Source organism: Thamnophis elegans, chromosome 5, assembly GCF_009769535.1.
Source record: "Thamnophis elegans isolate rThaEle1 chromosome 5, rThaEle1.pri, whole genome shotgun sequence".
Classification (NCBI taxonomy): Eukaryota; Metazoa; Chordata; class Lepidosauria; order Squamata; family Colubridae; genus Thamnophis; species Thamnophis elegans.
This window is the reverse complement of record NC_045545.1, coordinates 36352689-36371128: the sequence shown is the minus strand read 5'-3', so window position 1 is coordinate 36371128 and position 18440 is coordinate 36352689. Positions and strand designations below refer to the sequence as shown.

Here is an 18440-nt window from a genome sequence, read left to right as displayed (position 1 = left end):
CATTTTTTTTACTACACTCCAAGGAAATCCCTGACCTCAGTGGTATTACCCTGTGCTTCTAAGGTAGAAAAGCTGGAATGGGAAAAAAAAGGAAAATGTCTACCTCATGCAAAGAAAGAATACTCCCTTAACCATGCAGTATTTAATAAGCAATGATCCCCTGCTCAACTGTAACCAGTTCAATGGGTCTCTTGTCCAATAGCTCAATTAGATATTGTATGTTTCATACATCTGATGACCTATCTCCCAAGATAAGGTTAAAATAACACACATAAAGAATAGGATTGAAAAGTAAAAGGATTCAAAGGGGATTACATTTTATTCTGAATTGGAGATACAGTAGCATTAAAATGTAAAGGTAAAGGTTCCACTCACCCATATGTGCTAGTTGTTCCCAACTCTAGGGGCAGTGCTCATCTCCGTTTCAGAGCTGAAGAGCCAGCACTGTCCGAAGATGTCTTCATGGTCATGTGGCTCTGACTAAACGCCAGAGGTGCACGGAACTTTGTTACCTTCCCACCGAAGTGGTCCCTATTTTTCTACTTGCATTTTTACATGCTTTCAAACTGCTAAGTTGGCAGAACCTAGGACAAGTAACGGGAGCTCATTTTGTTATGCGGAGCTACAGATTTGAACTGCTGAACTGCCAACCCTCTGATCAACAAACTCAGCATCCTAGCCACCGAGCCACCGTGTCCCTTACAGTAACATTAAAAATGGTCAAATGCAGGATATGCTAATCAACAGATATTAAGGAAACTGGTAAAATCTTCATTCACACAGAAAAACAATACTAAGTACTTTCAGAACACTGCACCCTACTCCATTTTCCACCTCTGCATCCATAAATTTTATCAGCTTGTTGTAGCTGAATTCATAAGATCGCAATCTAATTCTTGAGAGTAACCTATGCTGAATTTAATGGTATATCTTGGCAGATAGAAATGGGATTGGAATGCATTCGGGCCATTTTAATCACCTGTATATCGTGTAAAATTTAAAAGTGAAAGAAAAAAGCTTTTCCCCCTGTCTTGGCAATGGATTTCCTTCTTGTACTGTCTGTATACATTTTTCTAGGCTCTCCCCAGTCTTCTTTGCCATTGCCATCTTCCCTCTGTTGTTATTCAAGTTTCCTTTAAACAGGATGCTCCCAAATAGTTCTGGGTCTATTTTGTTACTGCAGTAGAAGAATTGAAGATCCTTTCTCCCATGCCGAGGTTACTATAGATCAGACTGAATACATAAACTGTAAATCATCAGAAAAGAGGGGGAAACAAAACAAAGACATAATTTCAAGTGATGCAGTCAGTATCCCGTGTAGTTAGATTCAGATTGATGAGGCCTCCCATTTACAAGCTACCTACTGTTTTTGTCATAGGACTAATGGTGAATGAGGGACTTGTGGGATAAGCCAGATGACATAGTTGTCAGAACTTGCTATTCTGTGCAAAACATTACTTTTTCTACCATTTTGCTTTTTTTAATTCCCCATGCCCTATACTTTTGATGAAGGCTTATTGAGTTATTGATTGGTAAAAGGAGAAACATTAGGTTGATTGTTGTCTTTTCTAATTTTGTACTTCATTTATATGCTGCAATTAAAAGCTGCAAGGCACCAGTTTCTAATCTAATGTCTTCCAGATAAATGGCAACTAAAGCTAATAGAATTCCCAGCCAGTACAGCCAATTTGCCCCAATCTTTCTGTAGGGTACTGGTGTGAAAAAGATCAGTCATTAGAAACTATGCTTTTTAATCTTGTTAGATTTTTCATTTCAGATATTTTATCTAGCGTACCCAGCTTACTTTCATGTGAAATTTCCTACCATGCAGAAATTGTGCTTTCAGGGAAAAAAGGTTCAACATATGTTTAATGTTTGGGTAATCCAGCAAAACTGACTGATTCATTCATCAATATTCAAAATGGCTATATGTTCTTTGCAATGTGAAATAACCAAATAGTTTGGAATGGAAAGGGGGGAGGAAGCTCTATTGGGTGGAAAACGATTGCTGTTAATCATTAAAAATGTTAGATGAAATGATACTGCTTGTAAACTCAGAGAACAGAGAGCTCAAGTGTGCAATTTAGACCAATGTTTTTCCCCAAGTCTATTATTATATTTTATTTGTTCATTGCACAGTTTCACGTGGATGGCTATGTTAATAGCATCATTTCAAGAGTGGAAGCAGAGCCTGAAAATCAACACAATTTGCTGCCCTGACAAAAAGGAAATTTATGTTAGACCCCAGTAGGATTTCTGCAATCATGAAACCGGTGTTTTAGTCTTCCATTTGAAGTGTATGGTGATAAACAGATATTGAGCAAAAGAGAAATAATTTGGGAAACATGATCATTTGAGGTGGGATAAGGTTGCAAACTTCAGGTCAACCAAATGGAAGCCTTTGGACTAGTTTTCACATAGAATCTCATAATTCTCCTGAAACAAACTCCTTCAATCATATAAATGGCAGAGCCACTTTTCAAGCAAATATATATAAATATATATTAAAAATATGTTACGAGTATTTTCTCTGTGATAACAACAATATTCAGAGTAAACTCAATGTTTTTGTAATTATAATATCTGGATTTAATTTGAAAGACTCCTCAGATCTCTGCTTTCACAATTTTGTCACAAGAAAAGTGACTTTATGTTTTTTCCCATGTGACACAAGAAGATTAAGACAAAATGACCTAAACTTTGCAAACATTTTCTTTTACTTAAGTTTTTCTTTTTGTTCAATTTTAAAACTTATCTGGCTCATAGGAAGAGTCAGAAAGTTGAGACTACCTGTTCCAATGCTATCATCAGCCATATTTCAAAAGGACCTTGGTCCAGTTTCCACAAGAAACGTGCTCCTATCATTACGGGGGAATTCTGAAGAAGAAGTCATGAACTGAAGACACCTCTGCAGATAGTGGAGCTGATGACCACAGTAGAACAAAGAACTGGTCAGCAGACCAGCTCTATTTCTCTCCAGACAAGGATAGGACTTAAGATCATCCACAAGTGCTCCTCGTGAGGAGACCCTAAGAGAGTAGCCTCTAGTTGGTTTAGAGCTCTGGGTAACATCTTGTTCAAAACATGTTTTGTTCCTTCAAAAGGACACTAAGTTTGCAAACTTTCTTTTCTAATCACTTCAAAAAAATGCTTGTTAACTGCTTTTCAGCTCTTAGAACCTTTGGACTGAGGAGTTAATTTCAATCCTTAGCAAAAAACAAAACAAAACAAAACAAAACAAAACCTTTTAACCAGACAGTTAAGAATCAATTTTTGACTCAACTCTGCTACATGCTACCATCTGATGTTGTAGCTTGTAATACAGTTTCCATGCAATTCAACATGGAATGGCATTTCAGCATGTCCAATGTTTAGTATAATTGCATGGATTCCATTCAGGTTGTATGAAACTGAATACCATCCATGTGCAAAAAAGAACAAACATGTCCACTTAAAGGCTACAACTGTCTTCTAATGGGCAATAACTACTGTGACTTTATCTTCTTGATATTCAGATGACTATGAAAGAATCTTTTAAGCATTACCAGATACCTTATCCCACAACACAGATGATGGAAAAGGTTAGCAAATGTTGGGTGGAGTTAAAGAGCATAAAACTTTGCACCTATGAAGTCTGCGAATCAACTGCAAGATATAATACCAGCACTGAATACACTCAAACACTGGAAGGTATGTTTCCACAGTAAACAAGAAAGATACTGGATTATTAAAAAAAAGAAAAGAAAAGAATTATGAATTGTCCAGGAGACATACATAAGGACGCCTACGGAATATGTTGTGCTAGCAGTGTGTCTTGTCATCTTTCTCTGGCATCCTCGATTTTACAAATACTACATTTCCCCTGCTTTCTGTTTGCATTTCAATTTATGCCTCTTGTAATGCCCAATATAAAAAAATACTGCAGAACTATCTTGTGCAGATAGAAGTAACCAACCTGAAACAAAGAACATGGACACTTGATCCAAACTAGAAGTTTTGCAAAGTCAAAGGAATCCAAAAATAATTAAGCAGAAGCTTTTTAATGGCTTGGCGTCCAGTGGATTAAAACTTTTTTCCTGATGATTTGTTATCGTGACACTGAACGATAACAAGTGCCAGGAAATTGGCAGGGTGTGTGTGTATGTGACCCGAGCTGTGGCCGAAATCATTTCTCAGAATAAAAGGAGATGCCAGGGGAAAACTAGGAACGGAGATTGCAGAGGGAAGAACCAAATAGGATCAATTTCTCTCCCAGCGATGGCAGACATTTCATATTAGGAAAATCCCTGTGTGGGAAAACCTAGACCCAGGGTGGGCCATATATTGTTTAGTGGAAAATATGCTAAGTAGAGAAAAGGCTGCATTTCAACTAGCTTAGCTAAAATAAATCTACAGTATCTGCATAATTTTGTTGAGATTTACTTGTTCTCTAGGGTTTCACCATTACTTTTATTCTGAAAATAAAAGATTACACTGCATAACAGAGGCAAATCACTTACTGTTTGGAAAGTAATCCAGCAATGTTTACACAGGATGTTTATCCCACTGCAGTCAGACCTGAACATGTATTCATGCGAGTTGTGCTAATTGGAATACATTCAATGAATTACGTTTCTAATCCTTGGTATAACTAATGGGACATTGAAATAACAATCCAGCTCCTGGGTATCTGGGAGCAAGTTCCACCAAATTTAGTGGATTTTCCTTAGAAGACAATATATACATAAGATTGAAGTGTGAAATATTTCTTCTTAGACCTGTTTTCAACAACATTGATCTCACTTAACTCTTTAACAATAGTAGTGAAATATTTTATCTTGGTTACAATCTTGATGGGGATCTACCAAAAACCTCAGAAGAACTTGATCAGAAGAATACATAACCTGAGTTTTTATCTCTTAGAACATAGAATAATAGAGTTGGAAGGGACCTCAGAGGTCTTCTAGTCTAATTCCCTACTCAAGCAGGAGATCCTATATCATTTCAGACAAATGGTTGTCCAGTCTCTTTTTGAAAGTCTGCAGTGATGGAGCACCCACAAATTCTGAAGGCAAATTATTCCATTGGTTAATTGCTCTAACTGTTAGGAAATTTCTCCTTAGTTCTAGGTTGTTTTGTCTCTTTGGTTAGCTCTCAACCATTGTTTCTTGTCTTGCCTATTAGTGTTTTGGAAAATAGTTTGACCCCCTTGTCTTTGTAGGAGTTCCTCAAATTTTGGAATACTGCTATCATGTCTACCCCTAGTCTTTTGTTTCATTACACTAGACATACCCAGTTTACATAATTGTTTTTCATATATGTTAGCCTACAGACCTCTAATCATTTTGGTTGCTCTTCTCTGCACTCTTTCCAGATGCTCAACATTTTTTTTTGTATTGTGGTGACCAGAACTGGACGCAGTAGTCCAAGTTGATCTTACTAAGGCTTCAACATGCACACACACACACACATACACAGAGAGACAGACAGACAGACAGACAGACAATAACTCCTGCAAAGCATAGGAGTAACTCTAATACTTCTTCTAATGTTCTCAAACAAAATCACCAGAATTAATATTGAAGAAGGAAAAAATTATTGAACAAACCGCGGGACAGGTTTAAACCACATGTACTATATTTAGTTTATTTAATTATAATTACATTGAAACATAAACAGTGTCCCACAATTTAGAGGAACGTATTCTTTGGAACACCATGCAATTTGTGCTCCTTGACGAAAATGATGCACTTTATTTTCAGATTGACTTTTTTTGTGTTAAGTGGTTTTTCTTAGATCATATACTTAGTAAATCTTTTGGACTTTGATGCCATATATTCAATAAATGTCTATCTTCTACTCTTCCTCTTTCCTTAACCCATCTTTCTAGATTAGCAGCAACTGCATCTAGGGGTTGTATGTGTGAATGTTGTATCTATAGCTGTTTGAATAACATTTGCAAATGTCATTTGTCTTCAGCTTTAAATTTCACATAGTAATGCTCCCTAAACATACACCAAATAACATTCTTTGATATTGTACAATAAGTCCTCAACAGTCTAAGGAAAAGAAGGGCCAGGCATGTCATGATAGCAGTATTCCAGTATTTGAGGGACTGTCACAAAGAGGAGGGGGTCAATTTATTTTCCAAAGCACCAGAAGGAAATACAAAAAACACTGGATGGAAACTACTCAAGGAGAGAAGCGACAGGAATTAAGCTTCCTAACAGTGAGGATAATTAACCAATGGAACAGCTTATCTTCAGAAGTTGGAGGTTCCTCATCATTGGAGATTTTTGAGAAAAGACTGGACAGCCACTTAACTGAAATGGTATAGAATCTCCTGCTTGAGAAGGGGGTTGGACTAGAAGACCTCCAAAGTCCCTTCCAGGTCTATTCTGATTGATGTATGACCACGATTGAACCCAAAATTTACGTTGCTAAGTGAAACATTTGTTAAGTGAGTTTTGCTCCATTTTACAACTTTTCTTGCCATTGTTGTTAAGTGAATCATTGAAATTGTTCAGTTAATAATATGATTGTTAAGTGAATCTGGCTTCCCATTGACTTTTGTTGCTAGAAAGCTGAGCACATGATCCCAGGACACTGCAACCATCATAAATATGAACCAGTTGGCAAGCATCTGAATTCTGATCATGTGACTATGGAGATGCTGCAACAGTTGTAAATGTGAAAATGGTCACAAATCACTTTTTTCAGTGTTGTTGTAACTTTGAACGGTCACTAAATGAACTGTTGTAAGTCAAGGGCTACCTGTATTACTAAGGCTATTTCTCTTGCAGTGACCCCATGCCTACTACAGTTAAAATATTATTAATTCAACTAAGTTGAATTCAGATCATGTATTAACTGCTGTCCTTATGTATCTATTCTCAGGCTGACCAAGTTAGTTTCCAACACTTGCTGAAATAGGATGGAAACAGAGCTGATTCTTTTACTTGATATTTATTGAAGGTGGTACCCTAAAAATTAGTATTAGTCATGGGATATGATGTATAACAAATATTGTTGCAGAATCTTCCATATTAGTGAATAATCGCAAAGATTTTATGATCTGATGTAACATGAAGCTTGTCATAGTTCAGAAGTTTGTCAGCTGTAGCTTTGGGATCCCAGGCAGTCCTCAACAATTGAATCTACATTTTGTCTGATGAAGAGAGAAAGTCTGAAATACATCTATAAATTGAATTAATTTAAATAAATTAATAAAACATTTATTTTAAATTGTGGTTCAACTAGTTTCTTTATCCTGACATGTCTTCTTTTTGGAGTCAGTCTCAGCAAGTTTTAATCAAGGGAAATGTACCGTATTTTTGGAGTATAAGATGCACCTTTTCCCCCCTAAAAGAGGGTGAAAATTTGGGTACGCCTTATACACTGAATGTAGCTCCATACACCCACCGGGCCCCACCCTTTGGCCTCTGCCTCCCAGCAACTTACCTCTTTGCAGCAAACAGGGGCTTGCAGAGGCTTCAATAAGCGATAGCAATCCCTGCAGTCTCTAACAACTGATGATAGAGAGAAATTGAAAGTCAAACTTGCTGTTTGCTCCACATGACAAATTGCTGGGAGGCAGATTTTTTTTTCTTCTGCTAATCAGGCTGTTTTCTGCAAGGAGGTAAGTCAACAACTATAAATGCCTATAGAATGTTCAAATGGTTAGACTTATTTTTTAAAGCCTGCTTTATTATTATTCTAGACCAGGAAGGGTGAACATTTTTGGCTCGCATGCCATAAAGGCGAGAGCACAGGGGGATCATGTGCGGGCATGCTGCACCTATAATGCAATGCATGAAACCCCTCCCAGTGTGCATGCGTGCATGAAATGCACTCCCCCCATCTTTGCATGCTTTTTTCACCCTCCCCAGGCTCCAGAGGCTTTATAGGAGCCTGGGGAGGGTGAAAACAGACTCCCCCCCAAGAAGCCCCCCAAAGACTTCAGGGACCTTCAGGAGGCTTCCCTGAAGTCTCCAGTGTGCAAAAAAACCAACCCTATGGGCAAACCAGAAGTTCGGGAACGGACTTCCAGTTTGCTCATAGGGTTGGTTTAAGCCCTCCGGAGGCTTCAGAGAATCCTCCCGAAGGTCCCTAAAGTCTCCGGAGGGCTTAAACCGACCCTACAAGCAAACCAGAAGTCCGTTCCCGAACTTCCGATTTGCTCATAGGCCCAGTTTTTTGCGCTCCGGAGGCTTCAGGGAAGCTCCTGAAGCCTCCGGAGGGCCTCCGGGGGGAGGCGGGAGGGGCTCTTTTCACCCCCCCAGGCGCCTATAAAGCCTTTGGAGCCTGGGAGGGTGAAAAATGGCTTTAAAAAAGCCTGAACTCAGCTGGCTAGTGCGCACATGCGTACTGGCCAGCTGACAAGGCAATGTCTCGCGTGTCCTGAAAAATGGCTCCACATGCCACCTGTGGCATGTGTGCCATAGGTTCGCCATCCAGGTTCTAGACAACTTAACAAAATGAAGAGGCTTTTTAAAATAAATGCTTGATCTGAAGAGGCCCAGTGCTATTGTTTTAAAAAGTGCTATTCTTTTAAAATAGCAGAGAATAACTATACTTCCAGAAATCACATTTTAACAGTGTCTGTACAAGTATAGTCTGAAATATAACACTACAAACAGTGTATAATGTTTGTACTGTTTGTTGCAAGGAGGCAAATTGCTGGGAGGCAGAGGCAGATATTTTTTCCTTGTTTTCCTCCCCAAAATCTAGGTGCATCTTATACTTCACAGCGTGTTATACTCCCAAAAAATATGGTAGCTCTCCTCCTGAAAAGCTTGGGCATCCCAAGAGGATAACTGCTCTCTCCTGCTGCCTTGTTTTTAACATCAATGGAAGGCTTGCTTGTCCTCTTGGGTATTTGTAAGATAACAACACCAGGCTGCCTTTGGTCTGCCTTTTAACTAAGCTTGATTGTCAACTGTTGAACTCCCTAGTTTTTATATTGTTTTGGCCTGGAACAGGGGCAACACCTAGGCTATCTTGAATAATCTTGAACCAGGTTAGTACCAAATGGGAGGGTACAGGCAAATGGAAAATGGAAAAATGGAAAAAGGTAACAGCAAATCACTTGCATATTATTGCCAAGAAAATTAATGGATGGGTCCATGAAATCACAAAAAGGCAAGCTTGACTCCAAGGAGCCTGAGTTTCCTTGTGGGAAAAAGTGGGATGAAAATGATAATGGAAAGACTCGGGAAATACAAAAGAGCAGCTTTTGCAAAAGCAGGCTTCTGTAGAAACATGTTCAATGAAAAATCCAGAATCCTTGTCACAAACTCTGAGAGCAACCTTAAATCAACATTTGTCAATTGGTGGATAAAAGGGAAGTTATTATACATTTCACTGTTGACTCACCGGATTATTGTGCATCTGAATAATTAGTTGCTTTACACCATAAAGTGTAGGATGAGCCCAAGGAGAGGGATCTACCCAGTGACGATTTAAATCAAAGCCCATCAAGGAACACCTATGAAAACAAAGACCAGACAATCAGGTTCCAATATATTGTACATGATATAGTTCAAAGCCGACTATGTTACATCCTATGCTCACCACTCTTGGTCAATTCAGCCGTAATAACAGGAATCGTTAACTATAAATTATGCTTTACATATTACAGATTGAAAAACTCCATTAACATTGTTTGTTTAATCTTGACTCTGCATGATGTATAGATCTCTCTGATTGTCATCCTATTATATTATATAAAATATAAATGAAAAAAAAGTGGAGCGAATCCCACAAACTGATGCAGGAATAAGAGAGAATAAACTAACATATTGCCCAGCTAGAAGCAGAAAATGGTTAATACAGAGAGCTATATTAAAAGAAAAATTAAACAGTTTGAAAAATAACTTATACCTCATTAAATTGCTTAACCTTAAGATGCAGTATGAAAACTGTTTACTAAACAGGAAGCCACAATGAAATAATATATATTTACTTTTGATTGATGGTCTACGACTGTAATAAAGGATGATGATGATGATTGTGAATACATGTAGAAAACATTTAAATATCAGTGGCCAATCTATAACACTGGGGTAATAATCCATAATTATGAGTAGAAACTGGAAGTCAACACCCATATCAACATGGAAGCTTTGTTCCTCCAGCATTGCACAGTGTTCTCAAGTCACACAAGTCACTCCTAAGTGCAGAGAATAAATTGCAAAAATTCAGCTGACCACTTGATGGCAATAGGTATAGAATCTTTGTCTCTTTATTGCTATCTAGTGGTCATACACATTTTTGCAGCCCAAATATGACATTGGCAAAGAGTATTATGGACTCTTATTAGAAAGTCAAGTCTACTCATCTAAAACCAATTGGTGACTGGAATTTTAGGAGGGAGTCTATTAATGCTCAAGACTAAGAGAAGATATGATCAGCCCACATTAAACTATAGATTTGTATCCAGGCAGCCCTTAAGCTTCTTAAGTCTATTTCAACCATGCATAGGCACAACTTGATTGTACAAGGGTGACTATGAAAGTGATATTGTTGTTTCAGATGTAAGATTCCTTTAAGATTGTTATAAATGAACATTGAAGAAGAGTTGAACTTATGACTATGAAAGTTACATCTGAAACAATCTTGTACAGTGACAAGGTGCATAAAATGCCCTGTAAGAAGCAATTCTTATACTCTGCTCTCTAGGTATCATTTTCTCTTGAAAGGGCCCTCAGCTGCCTGCCATTGTTGATCTAATAACATGCCTGAAGATGTGATTTATTTTTAGTTTGCTTATTTTTCTTACTATCCTGCCTTGCTTTCAAGAGTATTCAATCAACAGAAAATCACTGGAACCTCTGACTTTTCTTCTTTTGATTCCGCTGCCTTTTATTTCTTCTACCTACTATATGCCTTAGGAGTTTCTTATAGACCTATTCCCTGAAGGTGAGTGAGATGGAGAAGAATGGACTAAAGGACTTAAAGAAATCCTTTTTCACGGCCATGATTTATTACAAAAAGAACTGTATAGACTCTTCATCTGCTTTGTGAGGAAATGCCAGTTCATTGGATCAGTACTTGGTGAATGCGTAGATAATATCCCACACAACCCCCACAAGTACAAATCCACAACAGCACTTGTGTTAAGGCTTGGAATTTCAAACTAAATAAGGAAAGGGAGGAGGGAAGCATCCCATATTCTCTAAAGGAGACAAAACTGTATATTGCTTTATTTCGAGGCATGAGTTCTGCTGGACAAGTGATAAATGTATAACTTATAGTAACAAAAGACATTGGATGGAATAAAATAAAATAAAAATGAGTAATACCTAAAAGATTACATACAGTATTTTCTTCATTAAAACATCAATCTATTATTCGTAATAATCTTTTCTGAAGCTATTGATCACAGGGACATTGGGCACCTTAGAGCAGGGATTATTTTGACATTCACTCTCAGAAATAATATGCATTTTGAGCAATCTCTTTGAATTTCTATCAGCCATTAGTAAACGATATGTTATTCAAAGATAGGAAGGTCATAAGATGCCTGCCTATTGGTCCATATCAAAATAGTAATACCTTCCAGACAAATGAACCCAGAGCTAAAACTCAGTTCCATTAATTTGTATCATATAATCATGTCCTCCAAATCACTATGTCCAGAGCTCACACTTGGAAGCCCTATACATTTCTGAATAATCTGTGAATAAGGCTGTGTTGGCACAAAGGCCACGAGAGAAATAGAATATTTCTTAATTCACTGGTCCTATTCTTGGTTCAAAGTCCTCTGCTTTATAAGCTCTGCTTTGATGTTCAGAGTAGTTCAAAAACAGTTGTGTTATAGGTAAGGTGACCAGATGTCCCACTTTTGGCAGGACAGTCACGATTTTTAATAATTTGTCCCGTGTCCCACAGCATGTTCAAAAAGTCCTGATTTTCCAAAAGAAAGAAAATCAATTTTAAAAAAGACGCCGTTAAAAAAAAGTTTTTATTTCTCTGAAGTGTCGTTCCTGATGTGTCCTTTAGAGGGCAGTGGTTTCCCTCCCTCCACTCCTGCACATGTGCGTGCCAACATGCGCCATTTTTCTGCAGGGAGAGCAACAGCTTTCCGGCGGCAGCAGCGCAGCAAGGAGGAGGCTCGGTCCCGGGCCAAGCAGCTCAGCCGTCGGAAGTTTTTTTTTTTTGCCCACTTCTCTCGGGCGCCACTCTCCCTGCAGCCATGTCATGCAAGCCGCTGTCAGCAGCCTGGTCCAGGTGAGCCAAGGGGAGGCAGGCGGGGATCTGGTTGGGAGAGGCTGGCGATGGGGGTGGCTTTTGAAAGGGTTGGGGGGCGTTGGGGGAAGGCAATCAGAGGAAGGCTGCTTTGCAACAGCCAGCAAAGTTCCATTCCCCCACTCTTGCCTTTCCTTGCTTGCTCCATCCCAGCGGAGGCTGAGCCCGCCTCTTATTTGGACCTCCTGCATCCCCCCCAAATGGAGCAGCCCATTTCAAGCAATGAGGGGCGCCAAGCAGGCAGGGTTGCAAACACCCCCCTCCCCCCAAGGCTGTAGGTGAAAGCTGCTCTCCAGCATCCCATCCCTGCCTTGCCTTCCCAGAGCCATCTCTGTGGAGGTCCTTTTTGGCTTTAATGCGAAGCCTTGAGGGGGGAACAGGACGCGCCCAGGCACCTGTCTCAGACTCTGCCCCTGAATCAAGAACGCTGGAGATACGGGCGCTGATCGCTGGCTTTTTAAATCAACTTTTTGGAAGGAGGATGGGAGGACGGATGGGGTGAGTACTAAAGGCATCCCGGCTGAAATTACTTTTAAAAAAAGCCATTTTAAAAAAATCCCACTTTTAAGGCGGTGAGCAGATCTAATGCTCCTTCCAACTCCCCACAACAGAGAAAGGGAGGGGGGAAGAAAGTTAGGGAAGGAAGGAAAGAAGGAAGGAGAGGAAAGAAAGAGGGAAGGAAAGAAGGAAGGAAGGAAAAGAAGGAAGGCAAGGAGGAAGGAAGGAAGGAAGGAAGGAAGGAAGGAAGGAAAGGAGGAAGGAAGGAAAGAAGGGGAAAAAAGAGTGACTGGCTTCATTTCATCCAAGCAGGTTTTCATGCCTAAAATGGGACTAGAAACTCCTGATTTCTTGTCTGGTGCCTGAACCACTACTAGGCAAACTGGCTCTCTTATCCATATTTGATCTACTGTGACCAAATATCTTCCAAATTGTGCCAGGAGAGCAGCTCAGCACAGCTACATTGAGCAACAGGAATTATTTTTACGGCTGTGTAGTTTCTCCTTTTGCAAAACTAGCAGATTAAACAGCAAACTCGCCACAAGATTGCAAGTAACTTCTAAAACTTCTCCTCAAATAGCAGTTATCTGAAACTACCCAGTGAGCAGAGTTGGGTGTTGATATTATTGTATCTCTGTATAAAGCCATGAATTTGTTATAGAAGGTCATAGACAAATAGCTGTCCTTTGGGGTCATTACAGGTGTCTGGAATAGAAGAACATGGGTGTTTTCTGATACAGAAGCATTTTGTATAAAATAGAGTGCAACATTGGCTAATAAACAATAGCTCCAAACTTAGTTTCAAAGTCATACATTTAAATTCATTGCTATTTTCACATACTATGTGAACGAGACAGTTTTTATATTCCAACACTTCAGGATACAGTGTTAAGCTTATTGTATTGGGAGATTTTGTACAACATTTGCTTAAAATATTTAAGAAAAAATGGTTGGATATTTTGTTGTTTAGAATGCAAGGCAAGCACACTTCAATTTTAAGGGACTGGGATTATTTCCATATACTGTACAGCTAGACCTCGATTTACAACCAAAATTGACCCTAAAATTTCCATTGCGAAGCAAGACAGTTCCTCATTTCATGACATGGGTGGGTTCCTCCCGGATCGCCCCGGTTCGCGCAAAATGGATGGTCGGTGAACCCAGAAGTAATTAACTTCCGGGAACACTGGTACTGCTCCTGGCCCCGGTCACTGGGTGCCTGCAGGGTTTTTCTTTTTAAAAAACACCTCTCCGGATGATCTTGAAAACCTGCAAGGTTGCTTTGGAAGGGGACAGATGGGCAGCATTTCCCCCTGCCCCCCCCCCCTCCCTGGGTGCCTGCAGCCTCAGAGCCTGCAGCCTTAAAGCAAGTCTTTGCACAGTAAAGAAAATCTCACGAGTGAGAGAAGTTCTTAATTGCCTTTACTGTGCAAGTTGCGGAAGGCTCCGAGGCTGCAGGCAAACAGGGATGGGGTGGGGGAAATACTGCCTGTCTTCCCCCTCCCAAAGCAACCTCGCAGGTTTTCAAGATCGTCTGCAGAGGCGTTTTTAAAAAGAAAATGGTCTTCTTGGGAGGGAGAATGGGCTGCACTCAGAAGAGCCGGTGGGTTGCGCTCCTGGTTCTGGGAATTCCTGCCCCCCCCCCCGCCCCAAAAAAGACCAGCTGCCCGTCTCTCCAAATCTTGTGGCTTTTCAGGATTTTCTTTTTAAAAAACGCCTCTCCGGATGATCTTGAAAATCTGCAAGGTTGCTTTGGAAGGGGACAGATGGGCAGCATTTCCCCCTGCCCCCATCCCTGGGTGCCTGCAGCCTCGGAGCCTGCAGCCTTAAAGCAAGCCTTTGCACAGTAAAGAAAATCTCACGAGTGAGAGAAGTTCTTAATTGCCTTTACTGTGCAAGTTGCGGAAGGCTCTGAGGCTGCAGGCAACCAGAGATGGGGTGGGGGGGGAATACTGCCTGTCTTCCCCCTCCCAAAGCAACCTCGCAGGTTTTCAAGATCATCTGCAGAGGCGTTTTTAAAAAGAAAACGGTCTTCTTGGGAGGGGGAATGGGCTGCACTCAGAGGAGCCGGTGCCCGGGGCGCCTGAAACAATGCATCCCCGCCGTCTCCTTCTACTCAGCAAGCGGAGACATCCCGTCTGTTCCCGCTTCCGCTGCTGCCACCTCCGCTCCCAAACGCAACTGTCAGCTGCGAGCGGGTGCCTGAAGCTGCTGCTTGCAGTCATTTATGGCTGTAGATAGATTGTGCCTGTAGCAGGAAGCTCTTCGCCCTGTGAGAGCTCCTCTCCAGCACTCCTAGTTTGGTAACATCATCAGTGCTAGAAGGGAGTGAGGTTGGGGGGGAAGGAGGAGAAAGTTAGGACAAAAATGAAAAAGATAAGGAGGGAGAGGACTGTGGGGTCCTTTGGTGTTCTCTGAACGTGATGGTTTTTAATTATTTTAGGGAATTTTTATTTATTTATTGTTTATAGAATGTTTATTACAAGAAATGTTATTCCTTTTTGCAAATGTTTTATTTGTGATGCAATATGTTGCTTTTAAGTGTTCAGACCATGTTTATGTGTCTCAAAGTGGCTGCTTTTCTATGGGCAGGCCAGGTTTGTTGCAAGGCAGTGTGTTTCACCCTCCTTGTTTAGGTAATTCTGAGGTGGTTGATGGTTCTGTGAGTGCCTGTCCTTTATAATTTTCCACATTGCCTTGATGGTTTTTATTCCAGTGACTTTGTCTTTCCTGTCCTTAGGCTTAGGGAAAAAAAAACTGGTTTCATTGGCAGTCTCTTTTTTTGGGGGGGGGGGATTCTTATTTTTTGGTGTTTTCCTAGCACTGTCATAGTTTGTATGTGTGTGGGGGTGTGTGTGTGGGTGTGTAATGTCCCACAGTTATCTATGCATTAATAATGATCTAGTAATATTAATAATATCTAGTAATTAGTAATATCTAGTAATAACATTGTCTTGGCCACTCCCACCAAGTCACATGGGTGGCAGGCCACTCCCATCTGGTCACATGAGTGGAAAGCCACTCCCATCTGGTCACATGGGCAGCACAAAGGAGGCCACACCCACAGAGTAGGTTCGAACAATTTTTGAAACCGACCCCTGTTTCATGACCTTTCTTTCCACAGTTGTTAAGTGAGGCACTGCAATTGTTAAGTGAACCATGCAGTCATTAAGCAAATTTGGCTTTTCCCGGTCACTTTGCTTGTTGGAAATGAGCTGGGAAAGTGACAAATGGTGATCGCATAATCCTGGATACTGCAACTATCATGAACACATGCCAAGTGCCAAGCAAATTTTGACCATGTGGTCATGAGGATGGTGCAGTGGTCATAAAGGAGAAAAACAGTCACAAGTCAGAAGAGCAACAAAGATGATTAGGGAACTGGAGGCCAAAATATATGAGGAACTGTTTCTGGAACAGTTTATGTCTAGTTTAATGAAAAGAAGGACTAGGAGAGACATGATAGCAGTGTTCCAATATCTCAGGGGTTGCCACAAAGAAGAGGGAGTCAAACTATTCTCCAAGGCACGTGAGGATAGAACAAGAAGCAATGGGTGGAAACTAATCAAGGAGAGAAGTTGTGAATGTTCCAACACTGGAAGTTTTTAAAAAGATGTTGGATAACCATTTGTCTGAAATGGTGTAGGGTTTCCTTCCGAAGCAGGGGGTTGGACTAGAAGATCTCCAAGGTGCCTTCCAACTCTGTTATTCTATTCTAACATATACTGTTTTAAAGAAGCACAGAAGGAGCAATCCTCCAGGCTGTAGTGACTATCACTAAGTATTGTAGCTTATGATTCTTGATGAATGTATTCTATTTTATTTTTCTTTATGTACACTGAGAGCATATTCACCAAAGACAAATTCCTTGTGTGTTTAGGCGTTTAGCTTCTCTCTCTTGAAAATGTAAGCTAGCATAAGGCATTATAATGCAAGCTAGCCTTAGCTTTCAAACAGTTCATTTAGTGACCAAAGTTACAATGGCATTGAAAAAAGTGACTGATGACCATTTTTCACAATTAGCGACCATTTTCACACTTAGCGACCATTGCAGCAATATCATGGTCACATGATCAAAATTTTGATGTTTGGCAATAGATTCGTATTTGTTATGGTTTCAGTGTTCTGGTGTCATGTAATCACCTTTTGTGACCTTTTGACAAAATATAAAAATTTTAATCAACACCACCCACCACCCACCACCACCCTGGGTCAATGGTGTCCCTCTTTACCTTGTGTGACCTTTTGACAAAGTCAAATGGGGAAACCAGATTCACTTATGTTACTAACTTATCAGTTGCAGTTATTCATTTAAGAACTGTGTCAAGAAAGGTGGTTTAATGGGTTTAGTGACCAAAGTTACAATGGCATTGAAAAAAGTGACTGAGGACCATTTTTCACACTTAGCGACCATTTTCACACTTAGCGACCATTGCAGCATCCTCATGGTCACGTGATCAAAATTTTGATGTTTGGCAACATATTTGTATTTATGATGGTTTCAGTGTCCTGGGGTCATGTAATCACCTTTTGTGACCTTTTGACAAAATATAAAATTTTTAATCAACACCACCCACCACCCACCACCACCCTGGGTCAATGGTGTCCCTCTTTACCAATCTGAAAATCTGGTCACCTTAGTTATAGGGAAAAGAAGGCACAGAGTTATTTTAAAACGTGAGCCTTTTCTTTGTCTCATTGTTTTCTACTGCATTTTAGAAGTTGTAAGAAGTTTTGTGGAAGTCTTACCATCTGGCTGTCTTAAGAACAATGCTTTCTTTTACACAAAGAATTATGTGAAGAAATTAGGAGATTTGTATAGCGAATTAATCTCTCCAGAGCCTACCCCAAGTAGTTAATTCCAATCTACTCAGAGAGACAGTAATTTTTTGTCAGTTTAAACAAAGTGCACTTCTCCTGCAGATTTCATGCTGTTCTGTTGAAACAAAAATGTTATATGGATGTTAAAAAATGTAAAGGGACATAGCTCAAATGTCCTGCACTAACTTTTTATTCAATTTGGCACAATGTCTCCATTTAAAATGTTCTGAATTTCTTGCAGATCCTATTATACTCTGTTTTGAAAAAGTAATGAAACCAAAACAGTCATTTTTTTTCAGGCTAGATAATGAGAATTCAAGACTCCAAACTTCTGAAATAACATGCTAGAGTTCAGATGAGTTGGGATGAGTTACCAAAGTGAATTTTCAAGGTGGAGAATCTGGTCTTGCCAACTTTACTTGACAGATATTCATGTTGTTACTTGTTCAGGTTAAATTCACACCAAATTTCTTGTTATTCTGTGGTCTCTTTAATTACTATTTTAGCCACAGTATAGTGGGATTTAAATCATTTGCAGTGAACCTCTATGTGGAATGGATCTCAGTGCTATGGTGTGCTTTTCACAGCAGTGCTGAGATCTGATAGCTGTTTGTAAAGCGGCAGCTAGTAATGCTGCTACAGCATGCTTTATGCATTTTATATAAAAGCTTTAATTGCAACCAGAAGTGGGACCCTATTGTAAGACATTTTAAAACCACCCAAAGCCCAATGAGTCACCACTGTGAGCATATCCTGTTACCACTTTCCTGAACTTCCAAGAGATTTTCAGAAGCAAGTGATGAACAAGCTAGTTAGTTTTGCTCCACATTCCAAAAATAAGATTCAGTTTCTACAGAGTAAACAATGATTTTTACCAGAGCAGTTGTGGTATC

The 18440-nt window shown here is 39.9% G+C and overlaps 1 protein-coding gene across 1 annotated transcript in view; it reads right to left on the bottom strand.

Annotated features, from left to right (window-relative positions):
* AGBL4 (ATP/GTP binding protein like 4) overlaps positions 1-18440 on the bottom strand; it is a 1221291-nt gene that overhangs the window by 184537 nt on the left and 1018314 nt on the right. Inside the window, exon 9 of the mRNA XM_032217563.1 lies at positions 9355-9466. Coding sequence (XP_032073454.1) covers positions 9355-9466 — 112 coding nt within the window. The remainder of the gene's footprint in view (positions 1-9354; positions 9467-18440) is intronic.